This window comes from Anthonomus grandis, chromosome 10 (assembly GCF_022605725.1).
Source record: "Anthonomus grandis grandis chromosome 10, icAntGran1.3, whole genome shotgun sequence".
In the NCBI taxonomy this organism is placed as follows: Eukaryota; Metazoa; Arthropoda; class Insecta; order Coleoptera; family Curculionidae; genus Anthonomus; species Anthonomus grandis.
The window spans coordinates 21,211,975-21,239,808 of record NC_065555.1 but is presented as its reverse complement, the minus strand read 5'-3'; the positions used below and the strand labels follow the sequence as shown (position 1 = coordinate 21,239,808).

General features: G+C 33.1%; 2 protein-coding genes and 1 long non-coding RNA gene across 6 annotated transcripts in view; 2 read left to right on the top strand and 1 right to left on the bottom strand.

Moving 5' to 3' along the window:
* LOC126741030 (uncharacterized) overlaps positions 1-26,918 on the top strand; it is a 28,590-nt gene extending 1,672 nt beyond the window's left edge. The window contains exons 1-3 of one of the 2 annotated variants that reach the window (XR_007662088.1): positions 25,624-25,705; positions 26,270-26,480; positions 26,645-26,918. This is a non-coding gene — a long non-coding RNA (uncharacterized LOC126741030). Of the gene's footprint in view, positions 1-25,623; positions 25,706-26,269; positions 26,481-26,644 lie in introns of those variants that run through there. The other variant, XR_007662089.1, reaches the window with a different exon arrangement.
* Positions 1-27,834, bottom strand: part of LOC126741027 (uncharacterized) — a 46,612-nt gene that overhangs the window by 5,995 nt on the left and 12,783 nt on the right. The window contains exons 2-3 of one of the 2 annotated variants that reach the window (XM_050447293.1): positions 2,352-2,515; positions 2,096-2,262 (exon numbers count right to left, since the gene is read on the bottom strand). In XM_050447293.1, coding sequence (XP_050303250.1) covers positions 2,096-2,262; positions 2,352-2,515 — 331 coding nt within the window. Of the gene's footprint in view, positions 1-2,095; positions 2,263-2,327; positions 2,516-27,834 lie in introns of both variants that reach the window. The other variant, XM_050447292.1, reaches the window with a different exon arrangement.
* On the top strand, positions 5,809-10,701 carry LOC126741028 (uncharacterized). 2 transcript variants are annotated; one of them, XM_050447294.1, is made up of 2 exons: positions 5,809-9,935; positions 10,282-10,701. In XM_050447294.1, the coding sequence occupies exons 1-2, from the start codon at positions 9,738-9,740 to the stop codon at positions 10,696-10,698; spliced, it is 615 nt and encodes a 204-aa protein (XP_050303251.1). In that variant the 5' UTR covers positions 5,809-9,737; the 3' UTR covers positions 10,699-10,701. Both variants share the same exon structure in this region; 1 of them encodes a protein (XP_050303251.1).

The following is a 27,834-nucleotide window of genomic DNA, read 5'->3' as shown; positions in this document are numbered from 1 at the left end:
TATCGAAAGTGACGTTGGTAATCCAGTTTCAGCTGATGTACTTTTGAAAATTTAAAGGATAATTTAATTTAATATTATTGTCGTCCACAATTTTTTGCACAGAATAATAAGTTAGGCCTAAATCATCACCTGCACTCCGGATGAAAGCTTATATGCGTGATGCGTGAAAGTAGGCTAAACATTCACGATGTTGTCCTCATCAGACGCTACAGGCTTGGGTAAACTTGTATCATTTTTAAATTGTGAACCAAATTGTATAAACTTATTTTGTATTCGCACAAATTTTCTTTTATCCATTTTTTGTAAATTGCGGATTTATTCAAAGACTGAATAAATCCTTACCTCTTGCAAAGCAATATCATCAACTTTTTTTATTTCCTGATTCGACTGGATTCGTTAGAGTGGGTGGACCATTGAGGAATTCTGTTATTCTTTATGAGGCAAAACATCCTCTTTTACTTCCTAGAGCGCACAAAATTACCAACCTAATAATTAAATTTACCCATGAAAAATATCCACACCCTGGTTTTCGTTCGGAACATTAAGCTTTCTACTACGGCAGGGATACTGGATTCTATCTGCCCGTAGGGCTATAGAACATACTTTGTCACAATGTCTAGCGTGTTACAGATTAAAACCAAAGCCTTATATTCAACCAATGGATAATTTGCCAGTCCAAAGGGTTTCCCAATTAAAACGTTTTTTACATGTCGCTATTGACTTCTGAGGTGTAGTTTTCACTACTATGGGTCGTTATAGGGGTGCAAAGCCTGTCAAGTCGTATGTTTGCGTCTAAGTGTGCACTTCAACCAAATGCATATACACTTTTTCGACGTTTTGTTGCACGAAAGGGTACTATTTCAGATCATGGAACAAATATTCATAGCGCTGAAACGGTTGCTATACCGGGTGACACAGACAAAAGGGAACACTTAATAACTTTTTTACTGTTCAAGATAAACAACTAAATTTGGTATAGCGATAGAATAGTTATAAGAGCGTCTTTTGACAAATTCTGTTGTTTTCCATCACTTCCGGTTTAACAGGAAGTGACACTAACCTTCTTATTTTAAATGGGACACTAGCTATATTTTTACGTACTTCAATAAAAAACAATAATACTGTATTGTCCACTTTTTGTTTTATACTCATAGAAAAAATCACTTTTTTAAATTTTAAAATAGGGTGCCATAAATGCGTTGAAAGTTTTAATTTTTAATCAAGTAATCACGGAAAAATAGTTTTATTACATTTTATGACTTAAATCTTTCACACGCCTATTTAAAGTGTCTAAATCATTAATTTTGGCATTTACTTAATTTTTTTTATATAATACATTATTGGGAACAACCACTTTTGAAATGCGATTTCTTTTTCCCAATAATTTGGTATGATAATAAATAAGCCCATAAGTTAGTTTTCAAGATAACCAAATTCATCATTTGTTTATCTTGAAAAGTAAAAAAGTTATTAAGTGATCCCTTTTTCTGTGTCACCTGGTATATCATCAATAATTGGTAGAATAATTTATATTATCATACCAACACATGTTTTTTAACGAAAAGTAGTTCGGTAGCTAACTAATAACCAGGATATTTCATTAGAATATTTTAATAGTAATATTTTAATTGAAAATCTTTAAAATATAAAATCATAACTGTTTATGTTGATATCAATATTTTTATTATCAGTTAACTGTTTTTTTCCCAAATCTTTGTTAAAATAATTAGTAACGCATTTATAATTAGCATATAGCTTAATCTCTATTTTGCCAGCGTTTCACAAAAAATCAACCCGGGAAAATCAGCTCTTGATTCTGCTGAAATTTTTTCATATTTCATCGCTAAATTTTTGTATATGAAAATAATTGGGTTAGCATGAACATCTATAATAACGCAATAATTGAATTAAATATTATAAATATGCAACAATATTACTTAGGAGCATACACACGACCATTTTTTGTATGTATATTAAGTGTTACTTATGTTGAAGTACAGGTATATTATGGCCCTACTATACTTATATCACAAAAATAGGTTTTTGCCTTTTTAATAGCAACTTATACCTCTGAAAATTAAACGTTTAAGCATACCTTTTGTCTGTTATGATAACCCACATATCCAACCACACAAAGACACATTAAGAGTGAAAAATATGAGAAGAAATTCGAGTCTCCTTCCAAATCATTTGCATTATATGGATTTACTGATTCCTCCTCTACTGTACTTGGTTTCACTTTCTTAAATATTTGTTTCGGCCCTTAATCATTAAAATAAAAATATAAGATTATAGCAACTTAATAGAAAAAAAATATAAAATGTTACCTCCTACAATCATTACATGCTCACCCTTTACTACATTGTCTTCCTCTACCTGATCTTCTTCTTGATCAGCAAACCCTTCTTCCCCTAATACATCATCCTGATCTTTCCTATCATTCATATCTATCACATTGGTGCTTTTATATGAATTGTCTTTCTTCACGCTAGGGTTTTGCATCTGAGATGGGAATCTGCAGAAAAAAATATATCATTACCTACAGTATTATTAAAAATGACTACTTAAGTACAATTTTTTGTGAAATTTTTCAATATAATAAATAATCTGCGTGTCTAAATATTGTATTAAGTCTGCTAAAATTAGCCCAAATAGATTCAATTTTTTTCAAGTATTCACTCTAATCTTATAAAAGATGTATCAATCCCAAATAGCAACCCTATTGACAATCTTGATTTCGTGAACAAAACAAGTAATTTTTCTTTTTCTGAAGTAACATTTAACACAAATCGCAAAGCTATTGATCAAACTAAAAAGCGAGGATGTATTTGGCTTATATTGCGGGACATATTATTGATGAAGCTAATAAAAAATCTTATACCTCTTACTATGCTAATTAATTTTGGATTATAGAAAATATATTTCCATCTTAAAAAAAAAAAAATTGTTTGTCCAATTTATTCTTTGGGCTACATTTTATTTCTAATATACAGATTGTACGACTACACATAGGCATTATAAAAAGCAACACCGCTTCTCGATCCGATCGTCTGATTTGATATTTTGGGCACGGGACAATCAGCAGACCTCATTTTGCTGTGTGATTGCATACTGCACTGTTCAGTCTTAAAGCGTTTTTTAAATTTTTTAAAATATTTATCATTATGGCTGATTTATCATCACCCCTTCCGAAAAAGTTCAATTGAGTAAATGGTTTTATAGAGGCAATTCGGCAGTTCAATGCAGAGATTTATTCTCAGTAAATTTTAAAAATAGACCGATTCCTTGTTTTAAAACTATTTTAAATGCCGTGTCAAATTTTGAGAAATATTTTTGCCTCCAAGAATGTAAAAATTGACACATCAAAACTCAAGAATAACCTAATGAAAGGGTCCAGGAGATAGAACGGCGGAAGAAATGGTTTGTAGTGCTTTAGTTTTGGATTCAACACGAGCAGAAGTATTCGAGAGCAACTACGTATACACCATAAAACTGTGACAAGTATTTGGAAAAAAAAAGAATACAAATGTTTTAAATATTCCGAAACAAGGAGGTGTTTCCTGAACACCAGTGGTGAAGTAAATGGTATTTTGTCAAACAATGATGGAAAAGGTAAATGAAAATTTCTTAAAAAATATTCTGTTTTCAGATAGGTCTTCTTTTCCATTGCATGGTAAATACAATCCTTCCATTGTTCGTTACTGTTCTCAGGAAAATGAGCACAGAAGTTTTCAGTTCTATACAAAATTCCTATTTCTAAATTCGGTATTTTGGACGACCATATTATTATGAAAATGTAAATACGTAAATTATTCATCTAGTTTTTGTACTATTTTATTTATATTTTGTAGTTAATAGTTGATTCGTAGAGTTTATTTAGGGTTCTACTTACGTTTGGTTTAATATTTTTATCATAGTGTCTAGTTTTTAAGTAGTTTACCCTGTTTGAGGGCCCCAATTTAGGTTATTTGGGTAATATTTGTAAAAATCCTTGAACTTTAAATTTTCTAGAATTTGTATAATTACTTGCTTTGACTGTCAGTGTTCTCCTAAAATTATTGGTCTCTTTCGGCAAAAGCAATGAAGAAATTCTAAATATTTCGAAACTGTTACCGAGTTTTACCTTGGAAATAATTAAACGACAGTCATGGCGAGTTAGGTTAGTGTTTTTGACGTTGCCACTTTGTGTTCCCGAATTTCGTTAAAATATTATTGGTCCGTTTTTCATTTTCTAAATTGATTTTTTTTGGTAATTTGAACGCCGAAAAATACCTTAAGTTGCTACAAAGCCAAGTTCTTCCAGCCGTTCAACTCATCCATGATATAGACCTGGGATCACTATATGTTCAACAAGAAGTACTTTTCCACCTTATTAGTGGGACTGGCAATATTAAATGGCCTCCAAGATCTTCCGCTTTGTCACCAAATCACTTTTATTTGTGAAATTATCTTAAGGCCACTATTTATAAACATCATAATAGTAGGCCAACCAATTTATAGGAGTTGAGAAACAAAATTGTTGAATCTGCAATTCCATTTTACCTCAAACTCTCTTGGAAGTAAGAAACAGCTTTTATGATAGGCTAACTAAGAATTATTTATTAGGTTTATTATTTAGAGTTTTATTTTATGTTTTTTTACAATGTTCTATTCTTATTAGAGTTTATATTTAATTTTAATAAGAACAACCCTTTAATTTTTAATATGCAATTCACAGCCTAAAAAATTGTAATTACGAATCTATGCGGGTTTTACACATGTAATTCCTGCATTAGAAAAATATTATACCAATGCCCCGTAATATTCTTTACAATTTTGCCCTAAGAGATACAGTCCCCACCGATGTCAGACGCTTACTAAACATCTTGAGTGTTTTATTAGTGACTTGTTCTTAATCACACTAAAATAATTTAGGTGGTATTTTCGATTAAGGATGTGGGTGATCTCCAAGAGAGAGTGGAAAGTATAAGCTTTTTAGAGGACTCAAGGTTGCACTACCCCAGTGCACATCACATCAACATTGTATGTGGCATATTAAGTAAAAATAATACTAGCTCATGGAAATGGTACTGAAAAAGGGGTGCTACCTCGCGTAAAATGAGGTAGTTCTTATTTTTTGATATGTTTTATCTAATCAAATGATAATAAGAAATCCAATTTTTCGACCTCGAAAGCCCTCCGGATCATTGTTAAATATGCCAAAAACCGTTAAATGTTCGCACTTTTTTCGGTTTTTGTCAATTTTAACCATCAAGGACTTATATTACGGTAAAACTCGTTATATACAATCTAATAGCTAATAAAATTTGCAAAAAAATTAGACTATTTTGGCTAATGTAAGTAAAATAGTTTTTTAGGTATGGCATGTCAAACTTCTGCAAAATTTTCAAAAAAAGAAAAATTTTAATTTTTTTTTACTTTTCGTTAATTTTAACCAATAAGAACTTATTCTATCAAAAAGTTGTCATTATATTGTGAAGACTGGATAATTTTACTACAAAATGACACTAATTTCGTTTAATTAAACCTAATAACACCTGAGATACAGCTGTTCAAAGCTGCAGTAGAATATAGATACTATACGTACTATGCACTATTATAAGATAATTTAATTTTGGCATAAATACATTTGGCATGAATACATCATCATAAAAAATGCAGATGTAATAGTTTTTTATTATAATAGTATCCCTAATAGTATAATTATAGTATATAGTACAATAGTATTTTTATTCCCAATTTAAGCAATGAAAAACTGTCAACGGCTTTTTCTTTATATTTAATCAAAGAAATGCCGCCAATCTTTGCGTTTGCCGCAAAGGATATTTGACTTAATATACCGCTGAATTTTTTTTTCGATTATTAGCGAATTCAGTTGAATGCTACAATGCGTAATAATAAATTGTTTCGCGTCGCGTCAGTCCAGTCGTATCGGTCACAACTATAATTTTGTCGAGTTAGATACGTTGTTAAGGTAACATTTTTTAATACTTACGCGGCGCGTTTAGTTCAAAAGTGAAACAATAACAATAAACTTTATACTAAAAAATAAACATTAAAATAAAAGTGATGGAGGGTACAACAGCCTCCGTAGATTCTTGCTTCATATGCAATGAGAGTTTAAGTGAGGGTGAGGTGATTTTAGTGAAAAAGAAAGCAGTGGCAACATTGCTTGCGTGTAGTATTAAATTAAAAAACCAGGAACATGAACGTTTACTAAAGAAAGTGTGCGAGATTTCAGTGCACCGTGCTTGTCAAAAACGAAACACTAATCCCAAATTAATAAAAGCAGCTGTGCAACGTGGGGAAAACGAAGTAAGATCAGCGAGACCAACAAGAAGCTCAACTCAGCAGTTCAACTTTAGAGAAAACTGTTTTTTATGTGGAGAGCAGATAACTGCTGAATTCATTGAAGCTCAGAAAAAAAACAAGCCCGAAAAAAGGAATAATGTGATTGCCGTGGAAAACTTGCAGTTGGTTTCATCCATATTAAAAGCAGCCAAGAAAAGAGGCGATGAATGGGCACTGAAAATAATCGAACGCATTTCAGAAGATACCGATTTGCCTGCACTAGATGCTAGATATCATAATTTTTGCCAGAAGAAGCTCTACCGACCTGTTAGAATAAGGCTAGAAAGGGGAGAACACCTTCGTGGAACTGTTGATGAAGCCATGGACAAAATTTTTGATTTCCTGGAAGAAAACTCGGAAGAGTGTCAGTTTTCTTTGACGACGTTGACAGAGTTATTAGGTGAGAATACGCTTGATGTACGAACTATTAAAAGTCGCCTACTTAAAAAGTATGGAGATGACATAACAGTAGTTACCACATCAAACAAAACTCCGCTTTAAATATACAGGATACAAAATCTTATCTGATGCGTGGTATACTGAACAGATATCCGATCCCCAAGAAGAGCGACTCCGGGTGGTTAAGGCAGCAGCTGATATTATCCGGGAGGATATTCGCTCTCAGGTATGCAACACAGAAGAATACCCGCCCTCACATAATTTTTTGCAAGATGTGGAGTCCGTAATACCAAACACGCTAAAAACATTTATGGAGACCGTGATTGTAAAAAACAAACGAGGATCTCTGGATAAGTGGCATAAAACGTGTGTTGCTCTGTCACACTCAATAGTGTCAGCTGTGAGACCTGCCTCATTCATATCTTCATTGCTTCATGGTGTAGGTGTTTATTTGTATCATAAATCTGCGTCCAGTCATCTTGTTGACTTGTTGTTCAACATGGGATTTTGCGCGAATTACAAAAATATTGTAAAATTAGAGCTCCGCCATCCTAAGAGCAGACCAAATGCAACTGGAGCAGAGGAGTTTTGTGCAATTCGCTTTTGACAACGCAGATTTTAATGTTAACACCCTGGATGGATTAGGCACCTTTCACGCTTTAGGAGGTATAATGATGGTTACTCCTAGTGAATCAATTATCCCAGAAGAAAGTTTTGCTCGAGTGGATAGATGCGGTGCATCCCAGCTCATTCGCCAAAGACCACCTATGCAGTTACAAATCTACCATTCTTAAATCATCCTCCAACACAGTATGACACTCTATTAACCGCTCTTCGGGTGGCAAATGAAAAATGTGATGCCTATGGTCAAAAAACATGCCTCGTGACGTTTGATCAACCACTATACAAAAAAGCTAAAGAAATAGTGGAAAACTGTGCAGATTCTGCATTTAATAACGTGGTTGTAAGTTTAGGAGGATTTCACTTACTAATGTCTCTTATGGGAACAATAGGCAATATAATGGAAGGACTTTCAACTATTTTTGCGCCAAACAGTATTGACAAGATAACGTCTGGGCACTCTTATGCACGTGCTGTGAGGGCTCACACTCTTACTCAGCTAGCATTAGCAACAGAGGTTGTTAAAACTGTAGATCTAACTGACGCAGATAAAGGTTTACTCGATGATGTGTTCTGCAGCTTTGACCATTCTACCATCTTAACGATAGCCCAAAATGGGCAATTCCAACTTATCCAAAACAAAGTTACTAGTGCGTTTGATAATCTTGAACTCAACGGTCCAACAGCAAAGCTTTGGGTTCAATATATCCAAATGGTAACTTTGATGAAACAATTTATCGAGGCAGAGAGAATGGGCAACTGGGATCTGCATCTAAAAACCATTCAAAAAATGCTGCCATTTTTCCATGCAGCTGACCACTTTTTTTATGCCAAGTGTGCCCACATGTACCTCCAAGACATGTTAACACTGGGAGAAAGAATGGATCCCGCCGAATTCCAACTGCTTACAAAAAGTGGATACTTTACGATTCGACGAACCAACAAATTCTGGTGTGGTATATGGTCAGACATGACAATCGAACAGGTTCTTATGAGGTCAATGAAATCATACGGAGATTTGACCCGGGGTCGCGGAATGACAGATAGTGTGCTAACCCGATGGACATTAGGAATGATCTACCTTCAAACATATGCACAGATGTGGAAAGCTACTGCGGTTTTATGAGTGGTACGTCTGAACAGCATATTGATTTACGACAATCCAGAATGACTAGAGACGAAAAAGATGTAGAAAAACTGCTTGCCTTCTTTGATCTTCACGCACCATTTCCCAAGAATGATTCCATAATTTCATTGAGTAGTGGACTTGTTGGAACTAAAGAGGTAAACTGCCACAATGCGGTAAAGATTGGAAGAGAGATGATGTCAAAAGTTATTGGTGAAAATTTCGAAAATGTAAAGTTTTCTAGAAAAACTACTATCAACACGCTTGCCTCTGTTGCCTGCTCTGTTTTGATTGGAGAGAGAATGGTGACCGTTAATCCTCTTACTCTGTTCCTCAGACTGCATTTTAAAAAAGACTGAAGAAGAACTGAAGGAATTTTTTGCACACGAATTGTCGCCATTTCCCATGGCACTTTTTACTGAAAGTGGAATTAGAAAAGGTACGAAGTCAACATTTTATGCAGCGTTTAATTCTGTGACTCTAGATGAAAATGAGCAGAGGAAAAATATGTACGTATTTGTAGATGGTGGACATCTGCTCCACAAAGTTGTGTGGCCTCGGAATGTGTCTTTTGGAGAAATCAGTGCCCGGTATGTCAAATACTTGAAAAGTCAATACGGACCAAATATAACAGTGGTTTTTGATGGGTATCCATCTGAAGCATCAGAAAAAAGCACCAAAAGCTCGGAACGTCTTCGTAGAGCTAAAGCAACATCCTCTCCTGATGTTATCTTCGACGAAACCACAATTACTCCAGTTACTCAAGAGAACTTTTTATTAAATGACAGGAACAAGGTTAGACTAATCGACATGCTAAAGGTGCACCTAAAGAGGGATCGAATTGAGACCCTACAGGCAGAGGAAGATGCTGACCGATTGATAATAACAACAGCCATTTCCATGTCCTCTGCCTACGACGTAGTGAAGATCGCCGGCGAGGATATTGATCTGTTGGTTTTACTTTGTGGCTTGTCGCCAGATGTAGGGGACAAGGCTCATTCATCAAACCGACCAAAGAAAATCATATTTGAAAAATGTGGGAGAGGTAAAAACCGAGACTTTAGCTACTTGTCAAATTCATTCACATACCAAGCACAACCCGGAATAGTCTTATTTCTGCATGCGTTCAGTGGTTGTGATACCACATCCGCCTTTTTTAGACAAGGAAAAATTAAATTTCTATCGACACTAAAAACGCAGCGGCAGCTCGAACAAAACGCTGAAGTTTTTCTGAGCCCCAATGCTACACCTAAGCAAGTCGCCGAAGCAGGAGAAAGCTTTCTCGTTTCACTATGGAGGCAACAATAAATCTCAAAATCTCAATGATCTTCGCTTCCAGTTGTTTACAAGAGCGGCATCTAAGTCTAACATGAACCTGGCCAGGTTGCCTCCAACCAGAAATGCTGCAAGATTTCACTGTCTGCGCACGTACCAACAGGTAAAGAGATTATTTTTTAACTTCGACTCGAACGCGAAAAAGTGAAGTTCTATAAGTTTATCAGTTTTTTTGTTTGTATAACGTATGTCTGTCTAATGGTTTTTTTCTTTTGAAAGGCAATCTATCAATCAGGAAATATTTTTATATAGCTATTAAGTGGCTCATATCAGTGGTTCCGGCGATTTTAACATCGCGTCATCTAATTTGAAATCAATGAAAATTTTATCTACCAAGTATTCGCTGTTGACACGAGATCTTTGAGGGTTCCTAAAATGTTTAATTATACTTAGTGCCACTATAGATTTACTCGAGATATGGTTTTTAATTCTCTCGTTCCTTTTTACAGGTACACAAATGGCTGGGGAACGAGAAGAATCCTCTCGATTGGGGCTGGATCAGGAGTGCACAAGGCCTTATTCCGCAACTGAAGACGAAACCACCAGCTCCTCAGCTCCTGCTCAACATGATTTCCTGCACTTGCAAGAAAGGTTGTACGTATAACTGCGGCTGTAGAAAAGCAGGACTCAAATGCTCGGCTATTTGCAACCACTGCAGCGGTAAATCTTGCGAGAACATACCTGCCCTTATTTACGACATTGATGAGACACTTTTTGACCATCCGTCAGATGACGATTTATATCTACCTGATGAGGAAGAAGTGCAGACAAGGCAAGCTGCCTCCAAAGCAGGTGCTATAGATTTAGGGGACCAGCCTGGTCCGTCAAAGATTGAAAAAATAACTAGAATAAATATAATAAATTAGCAAGTTTAGTAGGTTCTTAAAATACATATTATCATATTTATAATATACATATATGTCATATAATTATAAAAAATAAATTAAAATAAAAAGTTTGTACTTGCAACAACGTTTTTTCTTTAGATTGGCAATACTTACATATTTTTTAAAATTTTTTTTTTATGGTAAACACAAGCACAAGAGGAAAGTCCTATGTCACTCTTGGAGTGGTGCTTGCGCGAAGATATTTGTGGGCATTTATCTTGAATCGCTGTAGGTTGTATGCGTCGGGAAATATGTGAGGTGGAAGCCCGTTTCATAAAGAAGATGTTCTCCAGATGGATGAGTCCCGATACAGCGACGTCCTTGGGGTAGGCAGGTGGACTCGATGTTGATGAGCCGCAACTGCTAGACCCGTCCTTCTTGCCGGAACAGCCCTGGGTGGAATCAGGCCTGCCAGCTCAGAGGAGCACTTACCGTGATAATAACGGTAGAATAAACAGAGATCAGCCACCTTTCTCCTGTGCTCCAGACTATCCAGACTCTTTGTCAGTTCTGGTTTGTCGATAAGACGAATAGCTCTCTTCTGTATAGAATCCAGCAGGTTTAAACTATGCGTGGGTGTATTTATATTTATATATAAATACACCCTTTAAAAAAATGGGGTAAATTTATATTTAACTGTCGAACTTTTGCACAAACAGTTCTTATAATGTTTGCTCTCATCTTATCAACTTTGGACATCTGTGTCTCCAGTGCTATTAGGTCTAAATAAACGAAATTACTGTCATTTTATTGAGAGATTAATCGTTTTTCACATTATAATGATAAATTATTTATAAACTAGTTTCTTAATGCTTAAAATTGACAAAAACTAAAAAAAAAACTTAAATTTTTCTTTTTTTTGGAAATTTTGCTGAAGTTTGACACGCCATATCTTGAAAACTATTTCACTAACAGTAGCCAAAATGATGTCGTATTTTTTCAAATTTTATTTACTTTCAGATTGTATATTACGACTTTTACCGTAATATAAGTCCTTGATGGTCAAAATTAACAAAAACTGAAAAAAGTGCGAAAATTTAAAGAATTTTGAAATATTTTACAATGATCCGGAGGGTTTTCGAGGTCGAAAACTTGGATTTGTTATAACTACTTCATCAGATATAACATATCAAAAAATCAGAACTACCTCATTTCATGCGAGGTAAAATGTACCAATTCCATGTACTATACTTCAAAACATCTCCAGCTGTTTCTCGAACAGTTCTTACTACTGCCAACTATTCAGCATTTCTCTCGCATTTACCATTCACATGTTAAAGCAGTAGTAGAGTACGATAAAGCGAGTCCGCAAGGATAAAAAAACATTTCTCTTTATATCTGAAGGGTGCAATTATCTGTTCTTTTCCTGATATGACATGGATTTTTTTAACTAGCATTTTCTAGTCATCTATAGCGTGTCGGTAATTCTTTTGATAATGTAGGAAGCAATTGTTTTCTTGATACATTCTTCATGGTAAAGCCAAAAACTTTACTTACAAAACATTATTTAGGGCATATTAGCAGGAACAATTATTAAAAAAAAAAATTAAAAAACGCTTATACAGATAATTGATAATACATTTGAAAAAAGGATTAGGGAAATTATATATATGTGTCTAAAACCTATTATTTAGATGAATAAAGAGTATTTTGGAATCTTCAAAAATTCTGTACGGTTGTGACGAATTCATAATGAATTACTTATTCAATTTTTGAGCGTCTGAGATAGTATTTTCTAAATTGATTTTTGCTATAAGTGACGTAATACCCAATAAAATAAGTAACTCATGACAATGTAACAGACGAGTTATGAATTAAATTTTCCTACTACTATTAAGTAACTACTCACTAAGTTCGGTAATAAACTGAAATTAACATTAACCACTAGACACACTTCATACGAGTATACTAGATCCATATTTATGATAGTATTCAGCTCTAGCGGAACAAACGCTCTAGCTGTCAATAAATTCAAACCTTCGCCCTGGTGCAGGGAATGAAGGTCAGAATGGAAGGAAATCACCAACAGCAACAGCTCGTACAAGTGGCGTGTAAGCCATCCTAAAGAACGGGAAATGAGAACGTGCCAGATGTCAAAATCCTGATACTCTGATATGTTCTGTGCGTATAAAATGGTTACATATTTGAAAAAATGAATTCCTCTAACTTCCAAAAGTACTCAAAGTACAATAATTTAAATGATACTGCAAGACGTTATACCGGGTGGTGCGTCGCCGAGCCGAACATAGGAAAACCCATGTAAATTTTAAGGGAGTCAATTATTGGCTTCCCTGTACATTTTATAATAAAAAATGTAAGATAACTTTTTGAAGAGACCAATCTGGAAAACCCTTGTGCAAAGTTTCAAAAAATTTTAATAAGCGAATCTTGAATTATTCAATTACCATGTAATTGCAAAATTAGCATATTTTCGGTTCAGGTAAAACCAAACGGGTACCAGTAAAATGAATATTGTCTCTGACGTGAGGAAAAGTGTCAATAAATCAGTGACAGTCGATATTTGAAAACAAGTATGAATTATTCAATCGACCAAAAAATAGCCATAATTAAGTGGCATTATGCGGGAAACAGATAAAAAAGTAATGTTAACCCGTCGCACTTTGAATGTATGGTTGTGAGATTTTTTTTGTATTCGGCTGTACGTCAGATTTAAAAAGCCTTATAACGAATTTTTTTCTGGTGGCTTGTGTCTGGTTTTACCTGAACCGAAAATTTGGTAATTTTGCAATTACATTTAATTGAATAATTTAAGATTCGCTTATTAAAATTTTTGAAACTTTGCACGAAGGTTTGCCAGATTGGTCTCGTCAAAAAGTTATCTTACATTTTTTCTGTAAAATGTACAGGGAAGCCAATAATTGACCACCTTAAAATTTACATGGGATTTGCTGTGTTCCGCTCGGTGACGCACCACCCGGTATGTAGAATTAATTTCTTAAACGAAGTACAACATTTGCGAATAAATGTAACAAAAAGATAAAATAAGTGCTAAAAAATAAAGCAATATTCCAAAAAACTGTGATAGATAGCAAGGAAATCTTTCTAAATTTGTATGATTATTTTGATCACCACTGGATGAAGAAAATTGTGGATTAGTGAATCACAACAATTTTTGTTACTAGGCAGCTATACAAGGATTGTCTTTAAGGTACTACAACCCGTTGAATGCATAGAAAACAAATACGTAAAGCAGCCAGAAACTAAAATATCAAGAAAAACTTGAATTATTTGGTTCAAGGGTTAAATGAATGTTTGGCCAGACCTTTTGAATAACCTATGGTTAGAAATAAAAACGAATTATTTTATCAATATTTATAGGACAATATTTAAAGGACATTGATCAAAATTTGCAGAAAAAAATAATAGCTCTATGGGCGGACCATTACAAAAAAAACTTGTCAGTATTCATGTTAAGATGAGTGATAACTATAGATTAAAAATCTACCTTGAAATATTGTCTTACAACTGCATATCGATACACTAAAATCATTTAACAGTCGAATAATACATGATTGTATACGCATATACATACATCATGTATTACGCATGGAACGCAAAAATATGGAACAAATTCAATAAAAAACAAATGAGAGTGTTCGAAAAAAGGCTCGCACACGTCGATTAATATATTTTTGGTTGCGAATTTTTTTCAACAAATTTTGTATGAAAGTGGAAAGTGTTAACAAACTTTATTTTAAATAGAACACCCTGTATGTGATTGTTGAATTCTACAGGGTGTCCGGAAAAAGAAGGCCAATCCGCCGGCCACATAAAGGGTAGACCAAAATAATGCGACTTTCTTTAGGCCGTTTTTTAATTGGGCGCTCGGCTTAATATACAGGGCGTCAAAATGAGAAATATAAAATCGTTTTTTTTTTAATAAAGTATTTTTTAATAAATCTTAATAAAACAGTTTTAATAGAGTCTTTCATAAGATATGAAATTAAAATTTGATGCGAGGGTTTTTTTTTTGAACGAGACATTGAAATCCGTTCACGGATTCGCTATACCTGCGATATATTACATGTGTTTAAAAGACCAAAACTTTTCCGTACTCCTGTATAAAAAAGTTTTAGTAAAGAATTCTAATTATCCAATCTTTTCTTGTAAAAAAAAGTATTCTTAGTAAATGTTGGCCTGAGAATCCGTTCATTAGATATCTTAATTTTAAATTCTAGAAACTTCTTTCTAAACAAATTGGCTAACCTCGGGTACCAGTAACTTTTTATGTACTGTCAAAGGGACAAATTTAAACGCTTCTGACGCTTTAAACAAGCTTCTCAATTACTCCTAAAATAAATCTACATTTTTTAATTACATATTTGTATTTGGTGAAAACACACCTTACAACTTATAAAACCATGGATCATAGACCAAAAAAAGTATCCTTTTCCGAAATGGCGGATATGGTTTTGATGTTTGGGAAATATTATTGGAAACAGTAAATACCTGTCAATTCTCAACTAGGAAAATGTGCCTCCAATGCTAGTTTAGCCGCTAGATGCTATGCCCAGACAATCCCAAACCGATTTCCTCCCAAAAGAAAATATTTTTTAAACTTGATTAACCGCCTAAGGGAGACTGGAAGTTTACTGATGAAGCCACGTTCACGAGAAGGGGCATGACAAATATCCATAACGCACACTTATGGGCTGAAGAGAATCCTAGGGCCATAGTTGAGACACATTATCAACTAAATTTTGAAGTTAATGTGTGGGCAGGTGTTGTGGATAATTTTTTTTAGGACCTGTCACTTTACCAGGTAATTTGACTTGTGATTCTTTTCTGTTGTTTCTACAAGAAATACTGCCTGAATTGCTTGATGATTGGCCTCTAAATTTAAAGACAAACTCTTTGGTTTCAACTCGACGATGCTGCCGCTCATTTTGCTATAAATAATAATCGCTATAAATATAATAAATAGTCGCTGGATTGGTAAATTAATCAAATGTTCAAACAACCCCCCATTAACAGCTAAACAATATCCTACCCGATCATAAAATTCATTTCTAACGTTACTAAGTTGATATTGGGAAATTTTATTACATTCTAACGAAATAGCATTTTGTAACTAGTTTAAATTCTCAAATTTTACACTGTTATAAATGACACTTTTTAAATGACCCCACAAAAAGAATTCATTCGGTGAAAGATCAGGTGACCTGGCTGGCCAAGTATCCGGTACCGTGGACCAATAATATTGCCGTTAAAAGCATTTTCCAAGCACTCTCTAACCGTACGGCCATTATGGGCCGGGCAACTATCCATTTATTACCAGATCATTTGATCTTCCTGAACAAATTCTTCCAAGGCGGATCCAATTTGATTTTGAAATAAGTCCAAATAGGTTTCAGCTGCTAGATTATAGTCCATAAAAAAGGGTCCAATGATCCAATCCATATGGTGTCCGATAATTCCCACGAATACATTTGTTTTTTGGGGATATTGTGTCCGAGTATAAACAAAGCGATGTTCATTTTCTTGGCTCCAATATCGGAATTCTGAACATTTGGTTCATTGTTGAGGGTAAAAGTACATTCATCGGTAAAACAAATATTTCTTAAAAAATTGCTATCATTATTAGCTCTTTCCATCATCTAAAAACAAAATGCCATTCTTCGCTCTTCATCTCCTTCCTGCAGCTCTTGATGTTTTTCGAATTCATACGAATAATATTTGTGTTTTTTTTAAAGTGCGCAATACCGTTGTATGATGTTTATTTACCTCTTGCCCAAGAACCCTCGTACTAACCATCTTGTTTTCCTCCACACTCAGTAGAATATTAAGATCTCTGTTCTCTGTTTCTTCGGCTCTATTTTCGATATCCTGAGTTGAACATTTACAATTATTTATTACGGTACCTTTGGACTCGAACTTATTGACAATACGTTTAATAGTTGAAATGGACGGAATGGGCTTGGTGGGGAAATACACTGAAAACATTTCAGATACTGCTGTAAAACTGTTTCCCGCATAATGCCACTTAATTAAGGCTATTTTTTCGTCGATTGAATAATTCATACTTGTTTTCAAATATCGACTGTCACTGATTTATTGACACTTTTCCTCATGTCAGTGACGATATTCATTTTACTGGTGCCCGTTTGGTTTTACCTGAACCGAAAATTTGGAAATTTTGCAATTACATTTAATTGAATATTTCAAGATTCGCTTATTAAAATTTTTTGAAACTTTGCATGAGGGTTTGCCAGATTGGTCTCTTCAAAAAGTTATGTTACATTTTTTCTGTAAAATGTACAGGGAAGCCAATAATTGACCCCCTTAAAATGTATATGGGATTTCCTATGTTCCGCTCGGCGACGCACCACCCGGTATATAATTTATATTATTTAGCTTTGTTAATATAATTCCCGACTTTTACCCAAAATTTCTTAACTTTTGTCAGGTATGACAACACTGCTGAATATTCTTGTGAAAATTGACATATTGGGAGTTTTCGCACAGCAATGTTTTGAAAATGTTTTTTTGATTTTATAGTTCAAAATATGATTCTCCAAAAAATGTTTTTGTTTTAAAATGTTCTATCCGTATCCCTTCTATTAAACAAGAAAATTTTCGGAAAATCGTTGGGGCTTAAATTACTCAAGCACCGGAGCCTGCATTACCTTTATCGTCAGGATCTGCTAAACATTCTTCGGCGAGTTTATATAATTCTTTAATTCGATTCATCTCAATATTACGCTGATTTTGCAGCTTTTTTATTTCTTTTGTAAATTTTTCTGCCATTGCAAAAAACTTAAAATTAAAAATTTCAAAATTTGTAAAAGAAATCTTTAAGTTTAAAAATTACTGTAAACTTTAAGTTGCTAAATCTAGGAAAATATTTAAATTTTCTCAATTTGAAGACGCCGTAATATATTTAGATGAAATGTGGCTGATACGCATGACGTAGATAAATACGGTTGGATTGATTGTCCACGAATTGTGTTTTGAATGCGCCATGCTCAAGAGACAAACGAGTCATTATACTTCATGCCAGCAGTACAGAAGGATTTGTTAAAAATGCGTTACTTTTGACTGCTAAAAATATTTCTCAATCTTCGGCTGAATACCGTGAAGATGTGACTACGGCATTATTTGAAAAATGGTTGTCTAATCAGCTCTAGTAAACATTTCTCCAAATTCAGTAAAATGTTATGAATCTCCCCAAAATTTTTATCATTTTCTTTTTATCATTGAATTTCATCTTGCCATTCAAGAATTTTAAATAAAATACCAAATACTAGTTTTAAAAAACAAGATCTCTTAAATTTTATAAAAATCAAGAACATTCCTGTTCCCGACAAAGTCTCATTAAAAAAGGAGTTGTTAAATATAATTAAAGATTATAAGTTAAAAAAAGAGTATTGACAATATGTTCAAAAGTAATGGCCATACTGTCTTAAGATACCCCCTCCATATTATTATGTCATTAATTCGATTGAATTAGTTTGGAGTAAATTAAAAAAAAACAGCTTCAAAAGTGCAACACTTCAGAATATTGAGTGACGTTTCTATTGACAAAATACGCCAACCTTTTGCAGAATTCGAAAGTGATGTATGGAAAAATTGGGTAGAACACGTAATTAAAACAGAAAACAAATATACGTTTTTACCACCCAACTTCAAACAGTTCCAGAGCCGTATTAGTACCCGAGGTACCAAGCAAAATTTTGAAAAATTCCCGGCATGAAAAAAGCAACTTGATCTAAAAAAGTGCCATTTCATAAATCCTTTTCATCAGGGGCTTTTATGCCAGTATAGGTTAAAAAAAATAGGAAAAACAATGCAAATGAATCGTATTCGAAATTTTCCAAAAAAATTTTTTTCCCGTATTCCGCTTTTCCTTTCTTCGAGAGGAGCGAATAAATTTATTTTTCTATCACGTGCTCTCATCCCTCGTAGGTCTAACGCCAAAAGCCAGAAAAAAAATCGTCATAGAACCAAAGTTATTAGCTTTAACCTATCGAAAGGTCCGAAAATTGGCGACAAAAGTTCATGTTCACTTAAAAGAAAATTGTACTTACATAGAGGATGTTACAAAATTCGGTGCAAATATTTTAACAGCGTATTGTTGGGATCAAAATAAGACTTTTTTTCCTATAAACATGTGTCCTTAAACGCACGTCCTTAGAGTTACAGCCCGCGTCAACTGGTTGAGGAAAATCGCTTATTTTATGAATTTCGTATACCTATTGAGATTGTATGTTATATTTTAATTTTTGTATATTGATGTTCGAGTATATTGAATATTCTATTATTTGAAACACTGACTACAATTATGCTTCAAATCTTTTGAAAATTTGAAAGTTCCCTTTTTTTTAGCCGCTCTTGACATTTTTCGCGCCGAAAATTGGGCTTAAGCCATGTTTCGGGAAGGATTAAGGCGGGCTTACCTATATGATGGCTTATATCTTTTTTTCTTTTTAGCAGTCAGTCATTTTGTTTTTTTCTAATTTGATAGTTAGTCGAGTTTAATAATACGCCCCTTTCGTTTACCAGCCCTTTTTAAAAAAAAAGCTCAATTGTATCGAAAAAATGCAAGAGACAAAAATTTTAGAATTTTTCATGGCAAACTATATTGTGTTGCTAGATTCTTAAAATTTTTATTGGAAACATAAGACCGGGGCTATCAGAAGAGTAAGCCCTTGTGAATCCTTCCTTAAAATTATACTTACACGATTTTGGGATGGAAAATGAAAAGAACGCTCAAAAAACAGAGATTTCCAAATTTTTAGCAAATTTGACGAATAACTGTAGTCACGGTTCCTAATAATCGATTTTCTTGAAGTAATTTGCTCGGGCTGTGCTCTGAGGGGGAGCATTTAAGGACACATGTTCATGAGAAAAAACGTCTTATTTTGACTTATACAATACGATATTAAAATATTTGCACCGAATTTTGTCACACCCTGTCTATATATGTATATGCGCGACGGTGCCAAGTTTTCGTGTGCTTTGTCATAACATTATTTTTTATTTTTCAAATACGGGTACGTAAATATGTTTTATAATATCGGCAAAATTAAAAAAGGGTAAATCTTCGTAGGAAGGGCCTATAGGATTTTTTTTTTTTTAAAGTCCATATTATTTTTTATTTTCTACCTAAATCCGAGAGATTTCTCACATTTTCTGGGACTCCCTGTATAAATATTATTTTTTGTCGTAATTTGTAGTTAAAGTTGATTCGTAGGGTTTATTTATTGAGTTCTACTTACGTTTAGTTTAATATTTTCATCTACAGATATGATCATTCTAACTTCGCCTATAGGATTATTTATCGCGGAAGGCTGGCAACGTTGTGACAACATACTCGAAGCAGTGGCCCCGCCGAAGCCCGAAACCAGTGCTGCCAACCGTACGGTAATTACCGTACTTGTACGGTATTTTCAGCTAAAATACGGTATACGGTCCAAACATGCTTACCGTACGCAGTTGTACGGTAATTTAACATTATACAAAATGTACCTATATTTTTACTATTTATTTATAATTTTATACAATATCGAAATGACAAAAAAGGCCTTTTTAGGCCATGAAACCAAAAAATATTGAGTAATTATTTTTCCTTATAAATTATAAATATGACAACACCGATTTAATGTGGCAACATCTTATTTGTTTCTGACGCTCACGTATAATATTGATGACTTCGGGGAAATACCAAAACCAAACCTAATAAAGAGAACTTGACCCTTTAAGTTTTCGGCGCATATAAGGTCTAAGTAGTTAGTCTGGCTTGTCATAGTTGTGTGTTACCTCTTTTTATTTATAATGTCTGATAGTGATTCATCAAGTGATGGAAGTGAATCTATCCAACCAAAAAAGCCGAAAACTCAACACCGTGCTCAGGTACATTTTAAAATAAAAATTAATGTAGTGTGTAGTATTAAAATGTCATGTTTTTTGTTAAAGCAATTTAAAAACTCGTGGATTGCATTGCCTGAGTTTAGTTCTTGGCTTCGTTCTGTACAGGGTAATACCTTTAAGGGTAAATGTGTTTTATGCAATGTGCAATTCGTTAGTGAATTGTCCACCATTAAAAAACATAAAATATCTGCCAAAAAAAAGTAATACTTTAATTAAAAATAAATCTAGTGCAAACATTTTAACCCAGTTTGTACAGTCAGCCAGTACATCAACTCATGAAAATAATGTTAAAAGTGCAGAAATTCAGCTTTGTGGGTTTTTAGCTGAGCATAATATTTCTTTTGCAACAATGGATCATCTATGGCCATTGTTGAAAAAAATGTTTTCGGACTCAAAAATTGCAAAAGATTTGGCTGTTCGAAGAACTACATCTAGGGCAATTATAACAAATGTTATTAGTTCAAGCCACAAAAGTATATTATCAAATAAATTAAAAACCGTAAAATTTAGCATTTTAACCGATGAATCAACCGATATTGCAGCTGTAAAATCGGCATGTGTAGTAGTTCGGAAGGTGGAAAAATTATAACGTCACTATGGGAACTAACTTCTGTATTTAATAACAAAACAGAACCACAGTCTCAAGGCAATGCAGAACACTTATTCAGCACAATAATGGACACATTTTATAAATATGAAATACCGCCAAGTAACATTATTGGATTTGCGCATCAGATGGTTGTAATATGCCATTCTCCACATTTGTGCAGCAGCGAAGCATGCAAAAGTTAACAAGCGTACTTAACGCTTTTTTTAAGGTAGGACAGGTCTTTTACAATACTCTTTTTACAAGTTGTATTTATACATTTAATCTTTATAGTTGAGCAGCAAACGACAGTGTGAATTCAGGCAATTTCAGATCTTTGCCGAAGTCGATGTACATAAAATTTTGCATCCTTCACAAACCCGATGGCTTTCGGTTGCCGCAGTAGTGCAAAGAATGTTAGAACAATGGTCAGCTCTTAAATTGTTTTTTACATTGAAGCTATTAGATCAACGTTTACTGGCAGTCGAGCAAGTACACCAGGCTCTGCATGATCCATTTACAAAATTGTATTTTATGTTTTTAAACCATGTTTTGCCCAAAGTTAATACCTTAAACCAATACTTTCAGTCCGAAAAAGTGTTGGTATATAAAATGCATGAAGTTATGACTAACACTTATTAAGAATTCCTGCTTTGTTTTATGGTACGTTGTTACGTCACAACAACCGATCTTTCATTAATTGATCCAACAAACAAAACCTATTTTATGCCTTCAAATCAATTGTACCTTGGGATAGAAGTTTTAAATGAAATAAAAAAGAAGGAAATTTCAAATAGGCCTGATTTGCTAGAGCACTTTTTCGAATGATGTCAACAATTTTATAGTGTCCTTTGTACCGAAATTAAAAAAAGATACGATTTCGATGATTCATCCTATCAAAAATGTATATCTTTTCTCCAAATATTGCCATATCCAATAAAATTCGGGAACAATTTCCATCCTTAGCAGGCATATTAACACAAATGCCACGATTTTTTTCTCCCGAGGCTGCGCAACAAGTAGATGATGAATGGAGGATCCTACCTAATTACAATTTTCCGCCGGAATTCATAACTTTCGATAATGAAATTGATATTTTTTGGGGAAAACTTTATACATATAAAGATGAGGCAAATATTTCAGTTTTCATCAATTTGGCACGTTTTGTTTTAAACATATTATCTTTGCCCCAGTCAAGAATTTTTAGTAAAGTTAATTTGGTTAAAACAAAAACTAAGAATTCATTAATTATAAACACAGTCAATGGCTGTCTTCTGACAAGCCAATGTGTAAAGGAAGAAGGAAGCTGTGTAAACTTTTCCCCAAGCAAGGACATGATTTCTAGGATGATCAAAAAAAATATGTACCCTCCCAAGACGAAGTATCGTCTAATGAGGACGGACGAATTTTCAATAGAAGATGAATATTAGCAGCATGTTTAACTTAATTTTATTTGTTTTTATATTTCTTCTATATTTTTTTGCCATATTAAATATTTTTAGGGCTATTATTAAAAAGGAATATCTATATTTTGTTACTATTTTGTTATTTATTTGTTTGCATTATTATTACAATATTGGTTTAATTTTTATTTTTTTTTAATACCTCTTGTTAGCATTAGTTTGAGTTTTATGTTTATGTTATTTGTGTTTAATTTTGATAAATTAAAGTGTTGAATGAAAATTTGTTTATTATTTTAATTTTTTTGACCATAAGTGCAACTCAAAACACATAAAACTGTATATTAACCAATATTGTAAATTTATTTCAAGTACGGTAATTCTGCTTCAAATACGGTAATTACGGGCTACAAGTACGGTAATACAAAACTTTAAGGTTTGCAGCACTGCCCGAAACCGAAACCTTTCAGTATTCTTAAGGCGTTCAAGCGGGGATGCACTGCTCTGTGGCAAATTTACAAAAAATTTTTGTTTCGTTTGAGTCTTTGCTGTTGCCTGCCCTAACTGCAAAAAATAAACTAAAAACCGACTGCAATAATGTTGTAAACATAAATTAACTAAATATTGGACAGGAAATAAAAAAATTAATTCTTAATTCAAAATAAAGCAAAAAATTTAAGTTAATTTGATAATATTAAATAAAAATTAAAATTATCTTATGTCATGTTCAAAAAGGCCACCCGGTTTCGCAGTGCAGTACGTCAATCAATCCTAAAACGACCTTCTCGTGTTCGACAACATTTCAATGGAGATACTATTAAATGCTTGCCTAATTTTAACACAAAGCTCTTGTAAATTTTCGTGCCTATAAATTTGTTCTTTTAGGTATCCCTAAAGAAAAAAATCTTTGGGGGCTAAATCGGGGCTTCTGGCGGGCCATTTAATAGTACCGTTTCCACTGATTGTTCAATCAGGGAAAGACGTTTCGAGAAATTGACGTACCACTAATGCGTTATGAACGGGACAACCATCCTGTTGAAACCAAACTTGTTCTAAATTGATATTGAGCCCTCGAATAGCAGGAAGAACTTCACCCCTCAAAACATTAAGGTATTTGTTAGCATTAAGGTTTCCATCAATAAAAAGGGCCTATAATTGAATCACCTAAAATGCCAGCCCATACATTAACCTTTTGAGAGTATTGTGTATGTGTTAGTATGCTTATGTGCTTATTTTCCCTCGAATAACCCACTGTAATGGACGGATTATGTTTACCACAAATAGAGAAAGAGGACTCTGAAAACAAAATGTTACTAATAAACATTTCATCCCGATTTGCCCCTTCCAATACTTCATGGCAAAATTCCATCCGTCTCTCATGGTCCTGTGGGAAAATTTCTTGGGTTTTTTGCAACTTATAGCACTTGTACTTATTTTTTTTTTAATTCTTCTAACCTTTAAAGGCTCAATACCCGTTTCTTTGGCAAAGGTTGTACTATTGCAAGGAAAGTTCATTTCAGCAACAGCACAAACATTAACCTCTCAAAGCTCCCTTTCTTCGCTTGTGCTGCGCCGGGAATGGGCCGATTTTCGAACGTGAATGCAGTTCTGCCTGATATTTCATCGACAGAACTGCCGTCATAATACCAATTTGCTTTTTTTCCTCAAAAGAACGCATTTTAACAAGTAGCGAGCGGTTTGAAATTTAATCTTTGCTTTTTAAGCAGGAAGCTAGGAATAAAAATAACGTTAAACGTTTAAAATGCAATCTCATATTGGCGGTGCAGTGTGGTGGGGATAAGAATTGTCTTGTTTTTCTATGAACGAGAGGAGACAGAAATATCAGTGTTGCCAAACGTATTAATTTGGAAACGGCATCTATTGTGCCCTCTGTCTGTCTCATGCGGACTCCATATGTCCCCTCTCGCTTACGCTCATAGACTATTTCCTATAGGCGAGGTTTGAATGATTATATCTGTATATAGTATACACGTTTCTTCTAAGTAGTTCATCTCGCTTGAGGGCTCACTTACGTTATTTAGATTATATTATAATAATAGCCCTGTATTTTAAATTTTCACTTTGATTGTCAGTATTCTCTTGAAATTATTGGTCCCTTTCGGCAAAAACAATGAAGAAAATTCTAAATATTTCTAATTTGTTACATGGGGCTGTAAAAAGGAAGCGTTTTATGAAATTTTATTCTGTTGTAATTGTCGTTTTTAATAGTTATAAATACAAAACTTTGGCTATGTACAGAAAATTCGCAATAACATTCTGAACAAAGGAAAATTCAAAGAGTCAAAATTGAAAGACTCAGAATGCAGCAAACAGCAACCCAGCTGTTTACCTCGTAAAGTTTGTAATTCGTATTATACCAAAGCATCAGTATTTCGAACGAAAATGTGTCTTTTCACGCGCAAGAAAGTATGATTATCCCAAACATAAAAAACAGGGTGACAAAGTGACGTGGTCCGACCATCCAATTTCGATTTTTTTATATCGGGTTATAAGTACAATTCAAATTTTTTATTAAGGGATCAAAATTAAAATTCTTATTTTCTAAAATGAAAAACAATTTGAATTTAACATTTTGTCATAATAATTATTATTATGATGAAACTTAAAAAAAAGCAGAAAGGATATATACACTACATATAAAATTCTATCAACGGATTTTATTTAAAGCACCACTTTTGTTATTCTCTAACTTTATATACTAATTATTCTATAAAAATTTAATCTATAACCTTAAATAAATAGAAATTGAAATAACATTTAATAAAAGGTTTTTATGATCCTTTCCATTTCAAACTGATTTTTTTGAAAGTACTATTCATTTTGTAAGTAGTGAACCATACTTTTCTTCAGTAACTAAATAAGTTTGAAGATATGTACATATCAATTATATATTTCTTTAGATATCCATCCAATCTTGATGTTAAAATTTGATTCAGTTAAATAATCCATTGCAAAAATTAGCAAAGATTTGCTCTGAGCATTTTGACAAATCTGACTTTTTTGTGTCTCAGATTGACAACAAATGTCTTAACCCAGGATGTTTTCCTAAATTTGTGGGATGCATGTATCATGATGATTCATCTAATAAGTAAGCATTATTCTCTACTTTTTTTTAATATTTTATTAAGTAAATTATTAAAGCGATAAAACTGCCCGCTGGGAATTTTCTATATGCTACTACAGCTGTATAATCCTTTAATAACAAAACAGAGAAAAAACGCTTTCTAGAATTATTAATTGTTATAGGTAGCTGCTTTGAAATAAAGCCGAGTGTTTAAGTTTTAGCTAAAATGATTAAAAAATATTTGAAAATGTCAGCGATTGACATTATTTGAAGTATACCTATGTTATTTGTTTACTGTTAATTAATGTAGCAGACAATTTGGATCTTCATAAACACAGGAAAATTGCTGTTATTTTTATTTTGCATAAATTAATATTATCATATTTGTTATGATAATATTAATTTATTATTTATTATATGTTTCCATAAGATATTATCTTTATATAATCATCCAATAGCAGCATTTATTTTTTAAGTTGCTAAAAGCCTTTTCCTGTTTTTGTCAATATCAACTTATAAGTTTATTACTTGAATAATTTAAAATAGATGCACCCAATCTTCCTTTAAATTAAAAAAAATATTACATAGGAAATCTGTCATCTGACGATTTTTCGACTCCCACGAAACGGAGAAAAAAGTAATAAAGATTAAGGAAAGAGATAATAAGATCAGAAGAGAAAAGCATATATTGCAAATGATGGTGAGGAGACTAAGGCTTCGCATCACAAACGTATCTTCTTTGTTGGATTACTTAAATGAAAAGGCCTACATTCTGGAAAATGCTGAAACTGCCATTAGGGTAATTGCTTTCATACTATTAAATTACTATTTAACACAGAAATTTGTTTCTAATACAATTTTGTTTGACATTTGAGATGTATTTCATATTTTCATGTAAAATACTTATTAATGCAAAAAAATACTAATTAGTTCTCTTAGTAAAAAATTAATTTATTTTTTTAGGATTCTGTATCTGGTCTGTTCCCCCGAATTGGCTTTAACAACTCTTCCAAGTCTTCCTGTTAACATCCGAAACTCCTCTTCTTAATATATCTTTAAACACATGTTTAAAGAGCTTAGGTTAGAGAAGGCATTCTATTCATTGCATAAATATTTTACTTTTGTCATGTTTTTTTATTTATTTACTCATCCTATGTTTCTGACTGTATTACTAATAGATTTGTGAGTATTTTGAAAATATGAATTTTTTATAGCATATATTTAACATTTATTTCATTCTTTCATGGAATTTTTTTTTAAATAACAATAAAGTATATTTTGAGTTATTTTATCGTTATTGTCAAATATATAACCATGTTAAAAATATATATATCGTTTGTATTTATTTTCAATAATTTGAAAAAAACCGTAGATATATCCAATTTTGATGCCTAAATTTATAAATATTTACCTTCAAACCTCAAAATCTTTCTGATGACTAGCAAATTGATTGCTTCCTCTATTAAAAACTATACCTTGATATGTGAAATGCATATCTAATAAATATGGATTTCCTAATTATTCAAGCTTTACTTCAACAATTAAAAATAGCAATATCTAATTAGATTTACTCTAAGGCATAAACATACAATTTTTTAAATGTTTAGCCTCAAAAATAAATATATTAAGAAAAAGTAATTTAAAAAAGCCACCTACATCTATGTCTATACACAAAATATAAAGGTCAACAAATTTGAATGACCGAGGCTTAAAATTCTATTTATGAATAAGTAGTTTGGTCTATACTTGGTTATAAGTATATGGCACATATCTACTCATATTATAGAGACTTGTATTGTCCTAATGAACCAGTTGATGTTTTTAAGGCTAAAGCTGTCTTGCAACCTACTTGAAAATGCTACTAAGTGCCCACATAGATTTCATATGTCCAGAAATTGCTTCTGGAGTCTTTGCACTTCAAATTTTTTTTATAATAGTGTGGCTTGTTAAGTTTATTGTGTGTGTGTCCATTCTAGGATATCTTATGGAATTTTAATCTGGGCACATGCCACTGATGCTTGCTGAGCCTTCCCCATTCAGAGAAGGGCGGTATGCATTACCAAATAGAGCAGATTGTAGAATGTGTTTTTCTAGGTTGAATAAATTGACAGTTCCCTCTTCATTCTTGTCTGTTTAATACATTTAAGAACATA